The sequence below is a fragment of the Silurus aristotelis genome (assembly GCF_946808225.1).
Source record: "Silurus aristotelis genome assembly, chromosome: 11".
Taxonomy (NCBI): Eukaryota; Metazoa; Chordata; class Actinopteri; order Siluriformes; family Siluridae; genus Silurus; species Silurus aristotelis.
Window position 1 is genome coordinate 1,928,001 of NC_139584.1, and position 16,442 is coordinate 1,944,442.

At 39.6% G+C, this 16,442-nt stretch overlaps 1 protein-coding gene across 1 annotated transcript in view; it reads right to left on the minus strand.

The window, feature by feature from the left end:
• The window catches only part of pnck (pregnancy up-regulated nonubiquitous CaM kinase), a gene marked incomplete at its 3' end in the record, with an annotated part of 28,238 nt that extends 14,360 nt beyond the window's left edge, over nt 1–13,878 (minus strand). Inside the window, exons 1-7 of the mRNA XM_083555121.1 lie at nt 13,368–13,878; nt 7,411–7,542; nt 6,441–6,515; nt 4,427–4,565; nt 4,088–4,211; nt 1,259–1,334; nt 289–401 (exon numbers count right to left, since the gene is read on the minus strand). Coding sequence (XP_083411247.1) covers nt 289–401; nt 1,259–1,334; nt 4,088–4,211; nt 4,427–4,565; nt 6,441–6,515; nt 7,411–7,542; nt 13,368–13,570 — 862 coding nt within the window. The 5' untranslated portion in view covers nt 13,571–13,878. The remainder of the gene's footprint in view (nt 1–288; nt 402–1,258; nt 1,335–4,087; nt 4,212–4,426; nt 4,566–6,440; nt 6,516–7,410; nt 7,543–13,367) is intronic.
• Nucleotides 13,879–16,442: the final 2,564 nt, after the last annotated feature.

Consider the following 16,442-nt stretch of genomic DNA (forward strand, 5'->3'; position numbering starts at 1 on the left):
AGGCCTGGGGTGCACATTCACATTCATTTTAAAGGTGCTTAATAGGTTTTTGTGCTCTATAACAGGAGGTCAGGTCCTCATGGATCTGGCTTTGTGCACAGGGGCATTGCTTGCTTGAATAGGTCTGGGTCTCTTTCTACTGAATCCAAAGACATCCTATAAAACTGTGTGCCTCAAATTTTGTGCTAACTGGAGAAGAATCACATATGGCTGGAAAACTCAGGTGTCCCAATACTTTTGCTATGAAGTGTAATTAGGATTAAAAATAAGTCTGTGTTTTGCATGTACCTGAATCTGAGATGTCGTCCCAATACGGCGAGTCGAACTCAACCTTTGCCTTAATGATCTGTTTGTAGAGTTCGGTGTCGTTATCATCGTAGAATGGAGGATAACCACACAGTCTGGAGAGATACAAGACGCACCATACATCAAACACCACTGCAGTACGTCAACGTCCAAAACTACAGCCCTTTCTCTGTTGTGATAACAACCTCCACTCTTCTGGGAGGGCTATCCACAAGATTTTGAGGCGTGGCTGTAAGGATGTGTGTTCGTTTAGCCACAAGATCACTAGTGGAGTCAGGAATTGATGCTTGTTGAGGAGGCCAGTCAAGTTCTTTCTATCCTACATGAGGAAACCATCTTTATTTATAGGTCATGCTTTGTGTACAGAGGTGTGTTTGTAAGTTCTAATACTCTTGTATGATGAGACATAGATGATGGATGTTTATGACCCTGACATAATCTTAATCTAATCTAGATCTGAAATTATATGGATATTATGGATGTACTATGTTTCCAAAAGTATCAGAACACCTGATTTTCGAGCCAATTGTGTTTTTCTTTTTCCACCCAAACTGTTAACACAAAGTAACATAAAATTGTGTAGGACGTATTTTCAATGCAGTAGCGATTTTCACTTCATATGAACTATAAAACCCAAACCTGTTCCAGCATGACAATGTTCCTGTATCCCAGGCCTCCTTGGTTTACTAAAACCCTTGTAGCCGAATAAATCTCCACAAATCTCCACAAATACACTCCAAAATCTAGATCTTCTCAAAGGTTATTGTAACAGCAAATGGGGACTAAATGTGGAAGGAAGGACCATGTCTTATGGTCAGGTGTCCACATACTTTTGTCTGTATACTGTATTACTGACATTAAAATCAACTATGTATTTATACTCAGTTTATCTCTAATAAATTTATATCACATATCATCTGAAATACAATATTTTATATATATTTTTACTTACAAAATAAATGAAATCACCCCCATGGCCCACAAGTCTACTTCTTTACCATATGTCTTCTCTTGTAGAAGCTCAGGAGCTACACACACACACACACACACACACACACACACACACACACACACACACACACACACACACACACACACACACACACACAGAAATACTTTGAGATTGAGCATTTATTAATATGACTCATAAATATTATGTTAAATATTATGTTATTATGTTGTACATGTCATAAAATTCAGAAACCTTTATAAATGTACATAAAAATATAAATGCTGTCAGGTTATCTGATGTTTGCAAGCTAGCGATCAATATTTAAAAGAATTTATGAATATGACTTTATCTCTCTCAGGGATTCACCCTGCCACGCTCCCCTCGTTAGCAGTCACGCTGCCTCGTTATCCCGTGCCTGCCTTGACGACCGACAGCTGTGGCTCATCTAGGTTTAAACTATATAAACTCATGTTCGGGCGTCACAGGCTGTCGGTTCTTAAATGTCATGCTGGTGATTCCCCGTGGCTGCTCGACCGCCAGCATTCCCTGCTGGTTCCGTTTCCCAACTCAGTTCCGTTTCCCAACTCAGTTCCGTGTTGGACTACTCTTGGCCATAGGAGATTTACTTTCGTTTTTTGCTTTCCGTTGGACTTGAACTGCCGTTGTGGATTACTCGTCTCGAGCAGATATCTTTGTTTGCTTCTCTCCTAGGTTTATGCGAGTGTTTTTTAGTTGAACTGTTTTCAATAAACTATGATTGACTTTCTTCCTTCGCAGAAATCATATCAGGTTAGCGGGCACATAACACCAAGCTAGCAATCAACATAAGTTTAGTTCTCTATATCAGAAATCACGTCAAGTTAGTTACTGTTAGCAAGCTAGCTATTCTAAGGAGTATACATTTTTAGCATTTATGAATATTTTATTTGAAAAAATCCTCACAGAAATCTCAGATTAGCTTACCGTCATTAAAAGAAACTTGTTATTATCGGTGTGGTTTATGAGCATCCATGAATTCTACTATAAATATGATTTATGAACAATTTACTCAAATCCTGTCAGGTTATCTGATGTTAGCATGTTAGCTACCAATGTGAGTGACAATTATGCTGAATATGGTTTAAAAATCTTTCACAAAATCTTGTCAGTTTAGCTCACGATAGCAAGCGAATAGCATTTATAACTGTGGTCTTAATATCCTGTCATGTTATGAAGCTACAGTAGCTAACACAATCTGCACACAATCTGTACACAATGTGATAGAAATATGAATGCATTCTTTCTCTTAAAACTGATGACAATTTTAGTATCTTTTTCAAGGACAATACTGGAAACTTGGATATATTTTAGTCAACGTGCAGCTTCTGTAGCAGTACAGATTTACTGTCCTCTAAAAATAACATTCAGCCATTATTGTCTAAATAACTGCCAACAAAAGTGAGTACACCCTCAGTAAACATGTGTCTAAAGTGTGAATATTGTGTGTAATCCAGCGCTGTTTTAATCCTCCTGGGTGTGGAATTCACCGGAGCTGCACAGGTTGTTGCTGGGATCCTCTTCCACTCCTCCATAATGACGTCAAGGAGCTGCTGGATGTTACACACATTGAGCTTCTCCACCTTTCGCTTGAGGATCCCCACAGGTTCTCAATAGGGTTCAGGTCTGGAGACATACTTTGCCATTCCATCACCTTCAGCTTCCTCAGCAAGGCAGTTTTTATCTTAGTGGTGTGTTTGGGGTCGTTATTATATTGGAAAACTGCCGTTCGGCCCAGTTTCTGAAGAGACTTCATCATGTTCTGCTTCAGAATGTCACAGTACACGTTGAAATCCATGTTTCCCTCAATGAACCACAGCTCCTCAGTACCAGCAGCTCTCATGCAGCCCCAGACCATGATGCTACCACCACTATGCTTGGCTGTAGGCAAGACACAGTTTTCTTGGTGCTCCTCACCAGGGTGTCACCACACATGCTGGACATCATCTGAGACAAACAAGGTTATCTTGCTCTCAGGACATGGTTCCAGTAATTCATGCTCTTGGACAGGCCGTCTTCAGAAGCAGCTTTGATGCATAGCATGAGGACTGGACTTCTTTGATGGACCCTTGCGAGGTCTGTTTTGTGTGAAGCCCGGCATGAGGTATCATGTTGAACATCCAGTGGTAAGTATGAGAGAATTGGACTCAAAACACCAAATTTTACCTGCTCTAATACAAGATACACACATTTGTATGGTTCTGTCAAGCAGAAAAGAACATTAACATGAGGAACAGGGCGTTTGGCTTTGCACGTTTACACCACGTACAGCTGTTATCACTGAGGGTGTACTCACTTTTGTTGGCAGGTATTTAGACAATAATGGCTGAATGTTGAGTTATTTTTAGAGGACAGTAAATCTGTACTGCTACACAGCTGCACATTGACTCCTCTAAAATATATCCAAGTTTCATTATCAATAGTATTGTACAAGTTATATATCTGTTATCAATGTGAGGGGTGTACTCACTTTTTTGGTGAGATACTGTACTGATTATTTCTACACGCTACACTTGCAGTTTCAGTCGTTACTAATTTCGAGAGACATTTTGTGAGAAAAAATTACGGATGCTACTCCATTCTGAACGAGATAAATATTACATTTAATGTAATAGCTGACAGATGATGTTACACAGCTGATACGTCTGGGAAATTCACCCGCAAGCCACAAGTTTCTAGTCTTCAGTTCGTATTATTGATAATCAGCTCAGTTTATTTTGAAAATAAACTTACTACAACAGTTTATCAGACACAGTCAATTAAATGTAATACAGGATTGTAAATATCTCTTACCTACATAAGCAGGAGTTCCACAAGCAGTGGACAAGAAGCCCTGATCTGCTATTTTCGACAGCCCAAAGTCACTAAGGACGATCTTGGAATCTTGGAAAGGAGTTTCATATAGCAGGTTCTCTGGCTGGGAAACAAATATTACTTATATGCAAATGGAAAATATGAGCTGTCGGCATAACGATCAAGTGTTTTAGTGTTAAACTCACATCCCTGTGGCTAATAGTGGCGTGATGGATACCTTGATTTCAACTCGTTGGATGACAAATTACCCAAATTACATAATCACTGTTATAATAATAATACTTTAGATATAATAAATCATGCTCATTGTTGAATTGCCTTCAGGTCCCTGTGTACGATGTCCAGCTGGTGGAGGTACTTGACGGCTTCCAGGACTTGCAGGATGACATGGCTAGCATCCTTCTCTGTGTAGCTGCCCTGTTTCAGAATTCGGTCCAGCAGCTCGCCTTCAGTCACCCTAAGGCAAAGAACAGAGCATTACGCAGGATACTAGAATGTGGGAAATTTATGTGTAAGTAACAAGGCATGGTTTCCATAGGTCCCTTTTATTTCACACTGATTTGTTGCATTGTTGCATTACATCATGTTTTTTTTTTATCCATTTTCTAACAAGTAATGGAGGTAAAGCAAGTAACAGTTATGTTACAGTGGTTATGAGTGTTTCCCCTTTGCCAGCCTACTTTGTCCAAAAAAAGCAACAGAACCCATCAGAATGTTTCATTGGTTTCAAAGTTTTAATGGAAACTGAAATGGTGTAACCCGGTGAGTCTCCACTAATAATTTGTTGGCTTTTAAATGGTGCCATGTTATGTCTAGTGAATTAGAGACCATAATAACACCTTTGACAACTAGTAGATAACATGGTGTTTTTTTATTGGACACTAATAGGAACCATTAGGACAAAGGTCCCCAAACTGCACCTTTTGGAACGGAACAATGTCAGAAACATATATGGAAAATGTAATGTCCATATGCTTTACTCATATCATATCATTATTTGATAATAAAGTTTGGATCGTTTGAACTATCTGCAAAAATCCATATCAATCTAGAGGTGAACCACTGACGCCACGTGTTGTTTGTTTTTTGCATGCGAGACTGCGTGCTGCACGGAGAGCGCTACATAATATTTATTATTTATAATTTATTCATTATATAATTATATTTATTATTTCCTTTAGAACATTTTCATGAGTCAGTACTGTTTTTTTGTGTTTTTTGTCTATAATCAGGTTCATTACTATTTTACAGGGAGTGTTATGGGTTTTTTTTTATGCAGTATCCATTTTAAAAGCGAGTACGATCCGACCGAATATCGGTATCGGTAAAATCCACTATCGGTCAAACTCTAGTTATTACCGTAGCCAGTATGCATATGCATAAGTATGTAAATTTTCATAGCAATTAGCAATGAATATAAAAAAAATTAATTATGATAGTAATCATGCGCTTTTTAATATATGATATTATTATCTAATAATTTCGATGCTGAAGCATGGAATTTAACCTTCACTTGGACTAGTAGACCCAAACCTGTTCCAGCATGACAATGTCCCTGTGCACAAAGCCAGCTCCATGAAGATCTGCTTTCCATGAGTTGGAGTGAAGATCCCCTGCTATAGAGCTCTGATCTCAACCCTAATGAACATGAATGAATGTTGCACCCCAGGCCTCCTCACCTCACCTACATCATTACCTTAACTCTACCAGCACACATCCTTGTGGTTGAATGAGCACAAATTTCCACACTGAAAATCTAGTAGAACATCTTCCCAGAAGAGTGGAGATTATTCATAACACATTATGGGGATTATGTACTGGGCTGTTCAAAAAGCACATATATATCCACACCCCTTTGTCTATATAGTTGTAGCGATGCCTCGTATTAGCTTTTTTAGGCCTTATGTCATTAGATTTGGATCAAGCGTTTCAAGTGAGAGAAGAGAGAAGGACGAGGTGAGAGATCTTGTTTAGACTAATAGGGATAAAGCAAGAGTGTGGATTGTCTGAAAAACACTTTAAATTCCCTGGTAGCTTTTAATGACCAGTGTTTCCACTTTGGGAGTTTAGGTTTCACACAAGTGCTTTCGTCTGTCTGAATTACATCACTGGAGCATCGCAAGACAGAAGAATCTCCAGCAACAGACCGATGCGATGTATCTTTCTTTACACAGGGGTTCATTTGTTCTCCATATTAGTTCGGCCAGTGTTTACATTAAGGCTACATGAAGGCTGGAACGAACGGCAGAATGACGTGAAATCCCGTGTCAAATTCTTCCGCCGAAACCGGACACTGTGCTAAGCTCTGTGTTTATTGAACAGGTCCACTCACAGTGTCATTACCAAATACAGTTTTGCAGGCGTCTCAAACGTCTCCTCCAGGGAAATGATATTTTCGTGCTTGATTCTAAAAAAATAAAGCATGAATCTGTTCAGATAATGTTGGTAAATGCGACTAATAAAATATAAGTATATAAACTTTATATATATATATATGCAGGTACGCATATTTATTAAACGCATTTAACAACATTAGTATATACAAAGTATTTATTTATTTATCTATTTATTTTATACGTAAATGTTGCTACATATGCATTTGCAACCATTTTTGCGTGAATGGTTATTGTTGAGTTTGATATATCAATCAGAATCATTGTTTTTTCTTTTTGACTTATAAATTAAAAGCCCAGATGAATAAATCAGTAGCCTGGTTCCCTGGGGGCAAAAAAGGAAAGATACTTTTAGGGAGTTTTAATTTACAGTCGCCCAAGTATTAGATTCAACATCATGAGAAAGAGGGGAAACTGCCTGCTTTACTGATTTTTACAAAACAAAAAATGTCATTTGGTGAGATGTTTGAACTTCACAGTTTAAGTGTCTATCAGAGGAAAATTGTGAGCTTGTGTATGTGGAAGATGTCAGACAGCACTTTCATTCCATTGCGTTATCAAACAGCACTATTTGTCAAAAGTATTGGGACACCCAACATTTCCAATCATTTATGGGTTTTTCCACAAAGTGTTACCTTAAAGTTGTTGGCACAGCTTTTAGATGTTATAACTATAGAGTTTATTATTATAAGTATTATAATTGTATTTTTTATTTATTATATGCTACCATTCTCTGATCCAAATATATGTATATATACTGGACAGCATACTAAACATTTTCTTGTTGTGGTTTAGATTATAAAGTTATGATTTGTCCCAGCAAATGACTTGTAATAGCACACACACACACACACACACACACACACACACACACACACACACACACACACACACACATTGTCTACATACCTGCGTAATACAGCAATCTCATTTTCCAGCATGGACTCTTTACCATTAAAGGCCTTTTTGCGGATGCATTTGATCGCTACACGATTGTGTGTGCGGCGGTGTTCAGCCACTCTTACCTCAGAGAATGAGCCTCTGGAACACACACACACACACACACACACACACACACACAAGAACACTGTTGGTAAAATCTCCAGTGTGCAATTAACTCTGGACACCTAGAGTCTTCTGGGAAAAGCTCCAGCTTTTAAATAAATGTTGTTTTTTTGTCCATAAGTATTCAGACCCTTCGCAACAACACTTGAAAATGATCTCAGGTGCCTCCCAGTTCTCTTGATTAGTGCTGAGATTCTTCTACACCTTGACTACATGTTTATTGATTAGACATGATTTGGAAAGACACACACCTCTCTATGAACCATGGCATTAGGTTAAAAGAACTGCGTGCAGAGCTCAGAGACCGGATTGGTGTAAGGCACAGATTTGGGGAAGGCTACAAAAAAAATGTCTGCAGCCCTCCACCAATCTGGGCTTTATGGCAGAATGGCTAGACGGCAGCTTCTCCTTGATGGAAGCCTGCTAGAAGTTTAGCAACAGGCACCTGAAGGACTCTCAGATTGTGAGGAACAAGATTCTCTGGTCTGATGAAACCAAGATTGTTTGGCCTCGTTTTTAAATGTTATGTCTCTCTCTCGGCGTCTTTCAAACAAACTTTGCTATCTATCCATCCGTTTTTTCTCTTTTAATAATCCTTAATTGTTTTTGTCTTCCTGACTTGTGCCTGTAGTTAGTTAGTTAACTCGACTATAACTAGTGTTGTTTATATTTATTTTCTCTCACTCACATCTCTGTATAATAAATCTGTTCGTGACGATAAGCACTATGCCGGTTGTTTGTCTGCATTCGAGCACAGGTGAGGACTCGTTCGAGTTGCAAACGGTGGCGTTGGAGATGGAGGCATTGGAGAAACAGATTCGCGAGCTGCATGTAAAGCATGCCCGGCTGCGAGAGCGGAAAGCGGCGCTGGAAACATCCCGGGCGGACGCGCACTCATCCCAGGTAAACTCCCAGGTTGAACCTAACGCTCCCAGCACATCAACTCCGCGTGCTTCTATGCCCAGGCCCAGCGCACCTACAACTCCGGCACCGGTGCAACATGGACCCTGGATGCGACCGCGGCGGAAGAGACAAGCCAAGCCCCGATCGAGGACGTCTCCACCTCCACCACCGGCCTTCGAGATCTCGACCGAGAACCGCTTCGTCCCCCTCCGCGAGACGGAACGCGACACTGTTATTCTCGGAGATTCCATCGTCCGGCATGTCCGCGCTACCCGAGCTAAAGGTAAGGTGCACACTCGCTGTTTTCCTGGTGCTCGTGTTCTGGATGTCGCTGCGCAGGTACCCGCGATCCTGAACGAGAACTTCGGAGCGGTTGTTCTCCATGCCGGATCAAACGACACCAGGCTGCGGCAAACGGAGATCTTAAAGAGGGACTTCAGGATCCTGGTGGAGACGGTACGCAGCACATCACCCACAACGAGGATTATAGTGTCAGGACCTCTTCCCACTTACCAGCGAGGGGCTGAGAAGTTTAGTAGACTTTTAGCTCTAAATGAATGGTTACAGTCATGGTGTCGAGAACATAAACTTCTCTTTGTTAATAACTGGAACTGTTTCTGGGAGCGTCCTAGGTTCTTCCGCCCTGATGGCCTGCACCCCAGCAGAGTTGGAGCAGCAGTGCTATCAGATAACATCTCTAGGATACTTCACACCATCTGACTGGTAAGACATCAAGAAATCTTCAACTATAAGAACACGCATACTACAGACCAAATAGTTACAAGTTCACACACAGCCCAGTTTATAGAAACCGTATCTATTCCTCGTGTAGTAAAACCAAGAATTACATACACAAGATCCAGAAATAATCTTATTGCAGTTAAAACTGAAAAATGCGAGATAAACAAACACAACAAAGTTCTAAAGTTCGGTCTTTTAAACATTAGATCACTTGCACCCAAAGCACTGATTGTAAATGAGATGATCACAGAGAATAATCTCTCAGCACTCTGTCTCACTGAGACCTGGATTAAACCAGGTGATTATATGGGTCTAAACGAGTCGACACCGTCAGGATATGTTTATAAGCATGAGCCCCGTCAGACTGGTCGTGGGGGGGGTGTAGGAACCATTTATAGTGCTTCTCTTAATGTTAGTCAGAGATTAGGATTCAGTTTTAAATCATTTGAAGTGCTCGTTCTTAAAATTATACTTTCAGACATGCACAGAAAACTCGCTCTGGTCACCGTGTACAGACCCCCAGGACCCTACGCTGATTTTCTTCATGAGTTTGCTTGTTTTCTCTCAGACCTCCTGATCAGCTTTGATAAAGTGCTGCTTGTAGGAGATTTTAATATTCATGTAGATGATGCAAACGATGCCCTAGGATTATCATTTGTCGACTAATTAAACTCTTTTGGGGTTAAACAAAACGTCACCGGACCATTTCACCGTTTTAACCACACACTAGACTTAATAATATCCCACGGAGCAGACGTCACTGATATAGATATTTTACCCCAGAGTGATGACATCACAGACCATTACCTCCTACTGTACACACTACCGGTAGAGCAGATTAACCGTGTTTCACCACGGTATCGACTTGGTAGGACTATTATTCCAACCACTAAGGACAGATTCATAAATAACCTGCCTGATTTATCTCAGTTTCACATTAAACCCATAACTGCTGATCATCTTGATGAGATGGCGAACAACATAGACCTTATCCTCACTAGCACTTTAGACACTGTTGCCCCCATCCGGTTAAAAAAGGTTCGAGAACAAGCACCTGCACCTTGGTATAATAGTCATACGCATGCCCTAAAGAGAACAACACGTAATCTGGAGAGAAAATGGAGGAAAACTAAATTGGAGGTATTTAGAATTGCGTATAAAGACAGTATGCTTAACTACAGACAGGCGCTAAAAGCTGCTAGAGCTAAACACCTGAGCAAACTCATAGAAAATAACAAAAACAATCCCAGGTTCCTTTTCAGTACAGTCGCTAAATTAACAACAAATCAGGGATCTGAAAAATGTGTTCCATCACAGTTTAGTAGTGAAAACTTTATGAATTTCTTCACTGAAAAAATAGATAACATTAGAAAAACAATTGTGGCAGTTCAACCTCTGACAGCATCTCCCGACACAATCGTACTTACAACCCCACAACTACACTGTTTTACATGTATAGGACAGGAAGAGCTGTATGATGCTATTATGAAAGCTAAATCAACAACATGTCAGTTAGATCCAATTCCCACTAAACTACTGAAGGAAGTGTTGTATACAGCTGGTGAGCCTCTTCTCAATATTATTAACTCCTCACTATTGTTAGGTCATGTCCCTAAATCCCTCAAGTTAGCAGTTATTAAGCCCCTCATTAAAAAACCTAATCTGGATCCAAACACGCTATCGAATTACAGACCAATTTCAAATCTCCCATTTATGTCTAAGATTTTAGAAAAGATTGTCGCTGCCCAGTTATGTAACCACTTGCAGGAGAACAATATCTTTGAAGAGTTTCAGTCAGGTTTTAGGCTCCATCATAGCACAGAAACTGCTCTAGTTAAAATCACTAACGACCTGTTTTTAGCTTCAGACCAAGGCTTCATCTCCCTATTAGTTTTACTAGATCTTAGTGCTGCATTCGACACTATAGATCATGATCTTCTTCTCGATCGCTTACAGAATTACATCGGTATTCAGGGACAGGCATTAAGCTGGTTTAAATCCTACCTGTCCAATCGTTACCTTTTCGTAGATTTAAATGGAGAGCTATCCAGGATAATGCTAGTAAATTATGGCGTGCCACAAGGGTCAGTTCTAGGACCCCTGCTTTTTACAATATACATGCTTCCATTAGGAAATATTATTAGAAGGCATGGAATTAGCTTCCATTGTTATGCTGATGATACCCAGCTATATATTTCATCCAAACCAGGCGATACAGCTCAATTAGCTCGCATAACTGAGTGTGTTGAAGAAATAAGAGATTGGATGACCCATAACTTTCTGCTATTAAATTCTGATAAAACGGAGATTTTGCTCATCGGCCCAAAAAATAGTACACAGAAGCTCCAGCATCTCAGCCTGCATTTAGACGGTTGTTCTGTAACTACTAGTTCAACGGTAAAAGACCTGGGAGTTATTTTAGACAGCAACTTATCTTTCAAAAATCACATCAATCAAGTTACAAAAACAGCCTTCTTTCACCTTAGAAATATTTCTAAGCTAAGAAATATGTTATCTATATCTGATGCAGAGAAGCTCGTCCATGCGTTTATGACCTCTAGAATAGACTACTGTAATGCATTACTAGGTGGATGTCCTGCATCATTAATAAACAAGCTTCAGTTAGTTCAGAATGCCGCAGCAAGAGTTCTTACTAGGTCAAGAAAATACGATCATATAACCCCAATCTTATCGTCCCTACATTGGCTTCCAATTAAGTTTCGAATAGACTACAAACTACTGCTACTCACTTATAAAGCACTAAATGGTTTGGCTCCCATGTATCTATCCAGTCTTTTAACACGCTACAATCCGTCACGCTCCCTGAGATCTCAAAACTCTGGGCTTCTAGTAGTTCCTAGAATAGCAAAGTCCACTAAAGGCGGTAGAGCATTTTCACATTTAGCTCCTAAACTCTGGAATAGTCTTCCTGACAGTGTTCGGGGTTCAGATACACTCTCCCAGTTTAAGTGCAGATTAAAAACATATCTTTTTAGCAAAGCCTACACATAACACACATCACACACATCACATCATAACCTTGTGCTCCAGAATATATGATTACATGCACATTATCAACTTATGCTGTTAATATCATGAACAGCAGCTACGCTAATTCCTCTCCACTGCTTCTCTTTCTCTCCCCATCCCGAGGCATCCTGAGGTTTGGCCAGCTCCAGTCACGTCCCACCTCGTGAAGATTATGGACCTATGGATGATCATGGAGAAGTAGATGCCGAGTGTTTAAAGGCCCTGGCATGGAGAAGCTGATGCTGGATCTATGATGATCACAAATTGTTCTGTATTGTTGAAAGATTTATGACCAAACTCTTGATGTCACCCATATGAGGATGGGTTCCCCTTTGAGTCTGGTTCCTCTCAAGGTTTCTTCCTCATATCATCTAAGGGAGTTTTTCCTTGCCACTGTCGCCACGGCTGCTCATCAAGGAACAAACACACACCATTCACCTTCACTGTTGTTTTCTGTAAAGCTGCTTTGAGACAATGTCTGTTGTGAAAAGCGCTATACAAATAAACTTGACTTGACTTGACTTATGTCTGGAGAAAACCAGGCACCATCCCAACAGTAAAACAAAAGATAACAGCATCATGCTGTGGTTTCTTTTTTCAGCAGCAGGAACTTGGAGACTGGTCAGGGTTGAGGGAAAGTGGAATGAAGCAAAGTACAGAAATATCTTCAATAATAACCTTCTCTACAGTGCTCAGGACCTCACTCTGGGCTGACAACAACCCTAAACACACAGCCAAGACAACACAACGACTATGTGAAGGACCTACAGTGGTCCAGCCAGAGCCCTGACCTGAACCCTATTGAACCCATTGACGCTTCCCACCCAAAATGATCCAGATTGATAGGATTTGAGTTGAAGAAATGGCAGAAAATCCTCCAATCCAGGTGTGTAAAGTTTGTATGAAATCAAAAGACTTGAGTCTGTAATTGCTGCCAAATGTGTTTTAACTAAGTGCTGAATAAAGCATCTGAATAATTATGGACATGATTTTTCTTTTAAAACATTTACAGATAATTCTAGAATTCTGTTTTGACTTTGTCTTTATGGGGGACTGAGTGTAGATTAATAGCGATGATGAATATTTTGGTCTAACAGTAGAAACACATGCAGGCAGGACCGACTCACTCTCCCAGTTTCTCCTTCAGCTCATATACAGCGTGGATGTCATCTGTCTTCTGGTGCAAATCTGCCATTAGAGGCATGTTCACTTTCTCTACACACACACACACACACACACACACACACACACATACATTCATGAAAAAACAGTAATAGTTTATTCCACATCTGAGCAGCTGAATGTTGCACCCTGCAGGTCTCTGGCACATGAAGTGTAAAACGCTTCTATTAAAATCCACCTGACTGCAATTTCTCCTTATATAAATGATTCATTTCTGCTTAATTAGTTATTGTTCGGCATACAGCAGTAGGCGAGGTGTTAAATCTCAGTCGGGAACACAGCTAGTGATAATTATCTGTAAGGATTTTTGCCTTCACCCTGCAGTCCTGGTAATTAATTTAGTTTCAGATAAGCAAAGGAGTAACGAAAAACAAAAGAAACCATCAATAATCACAAAAATCTCATCAGTAGTCTCAATAAAATTTATCAATAATCTCAAAAGTGCAACAATAATCCCAAAAAAAACATCACCAATCACAGAAAAGCATCAATACACCCAAAAAACTTATTAATAATTCCAATAAAACATCATTTATCCCCCCAAAAAACTCATCAATAATCCAATACAATGCAACATCTATTAATGATCCCCAAAACACACTAATCAAAAGAAACAAATCAATAATCACAGAAATCACATCAAAACTCCTCCAAAACATCAAAATCCCAATAAAGTGTGTCAATTATCGAAAAAAAACCCATCAATAACTACAATAATACATCAATAATCCCAAAAAAACACATCAATAATTCCAATGGTATCAGTAATAAAAAAAATTATAAAAACATATCAATAATCTGAATAAAACCTGATGGAGAGGTGAGATTTTTACCTGCTGAACTGCTGTCGCTCTGCTCTGTTACTGGGAAAGAAAATGTTTTTCTGTCAAATCACTGACATCCAGCCTGCAGTGAACTCCTTAATCATCCATCACACTCAGTTCATACAGAGAGAGAGAGAGAGAGACACAAACGGAGAGAGAGAGAGAGAGAGAGAGAGAGAGAGAGAGAGAGAGAGAGAGAGAGAAAGAGAGAAAGAGAGAGAGAGATTGTGGTGGTTGGAAGGAAAGTAAGGAAGGATGGAAGGAAGGAACAAAAAAATAAAAGATGGGCAGAAAGATTAATATATGAAAAAGAATGAAATATATGTGTGTGTGTGTGTGTGTGTGTGTGTGTGTGTGTGTGTGTGTGTGTGTGTGTGTTTGCTTCTCATTACAGGGTGATTTTTCTCTCTTCTCATTTCATCTCATCTCATTTTATCTCCTCTAATCTCTCATCTCTTTTCATCACATTACTTTACCTCTCGTCTGATCTGATCTGATCTGATCTCATTTTATCTCCTATTATCTAGTCTCATCTCCTTACCTATCATCTGATCTCATTTTACCTCCTCTCATCTCACCTCCTTACCTCTCATCTCATCTAATCTCCTCTCTTCTCATCTCATCTCCTCTCCCCTAATCTTTTCTCATCTCACCTCTTCTCATCTACTCTCATCACACCTGACTCCTGACCACTCATCTCCTCTTATCTCACCTTACTCCTCATCTACTCTCATCTCCTTTCATCTCCTCTTATCTCATTTCCTTACCTCTCATCTCCTCTCCTCTCATCTCCTTTCATGCCATCTCATCTCCTTTCCTCTCCTCTATTCTCTGTCACTCATTTATTCCTCAGATCAGCAAAAGTTCTGGTCTGTGCTCCAGGTCTGCATCTGGTTTCTGTGTGGTGGAGGAAATCCAGGCTGCTGAGTGAGCGCTCTCTCTCTCTCCCTCTCTTTCTCTCTCTCCCTCTCTCTCTCTCTCTCTCTCTCTCTCTCTTCTCTCTCTCTCTCTCTCTCTCTCTCTCTCTCTCTCTCTCTCTCTCTCTCTCCATATACGGGCACAGAGGGGAATCCACTGTCCCTGTTCTGTCTCTTCTTCTCATACTCATCTTTCAGACACATGAACTGTCCTCAGAGTGTCCAAAAGAAGACTCTCTCTCTCTCTCTCTCTCTCTCTCTCTCTCTCTCTCTCTCTCTCTCTCTCTCTCTCTCTCTCTCTCTCTCTCTCTCTCTCTCTCTCTCTCTCTCACACACACAAAGCTCAGAGACTGAAACTGAGTCCAAAGTAAACATCTCACAGGAAAAATTTAATGTCAAGAAGTGTACTTATGTTGAGCTTCTCATCGTCATTAGAGTTTCTCCAGGTATACACTTCTGCAAAAGGTTCAGAGTGAGAGAGAAAGAAAGAAAGAAAGAAAGAAAGAAAGAAAGAAAGAAATAACTGGAGTAAAAAGAATGAAACAGAACAGATGGATGGACGGATGGATGGAAAAATCCCATATACTGTATATGATGTGGAAAATTAATTTAAAAAAAATATAATATATACTATATTATATACAGTAATTTGCTGGAAGACAGTCCTGGATGCATCTGAGCAAATATTGGTTATATTTTATTGAAAAATTAAACAGGTTTACACATCCTGTAGATCAGGGGGATCAAACTCAAATTTACAGTGGGCCAAAATTAAAAACTGGGACGAAGTCGTGGGCCAAACTCAATATTTATTAAAAATTTGACTGCAATTGTGCATGTTTTCCATCTCTCCAGATGTGTAATGTTGAACCTTTTCATATGGAAACAAACTTAGGTTTTGCATACATATTGAATCTGGAACAACCAAAGTTTAATATTATAAACACATCAGAAATTAAATTTGAAATAAAACACACATCAGTGGTATTCGTTTCGGTATTATGTCTGTCTCTCTCTCTATCTATAGACCGAATTCCTTTTTAATGTAGATCTTTTTTCACAGGGCAACAACACAACCAATAATAATAAAAATAAAAATAATAATAATAATAATAATAATAATAATAATAATAATAATAATAATAATAATAATAAAGCAATCTTTCAACTATTACCAGTCCATGCCTTGGAGTAGAAAAAGTGAATAAAGACATCATTCATTCAAGCTCAGTTTTTACACTCTGATTTCAAGCCAATGTGCATCATGTCTGGGGTTAGA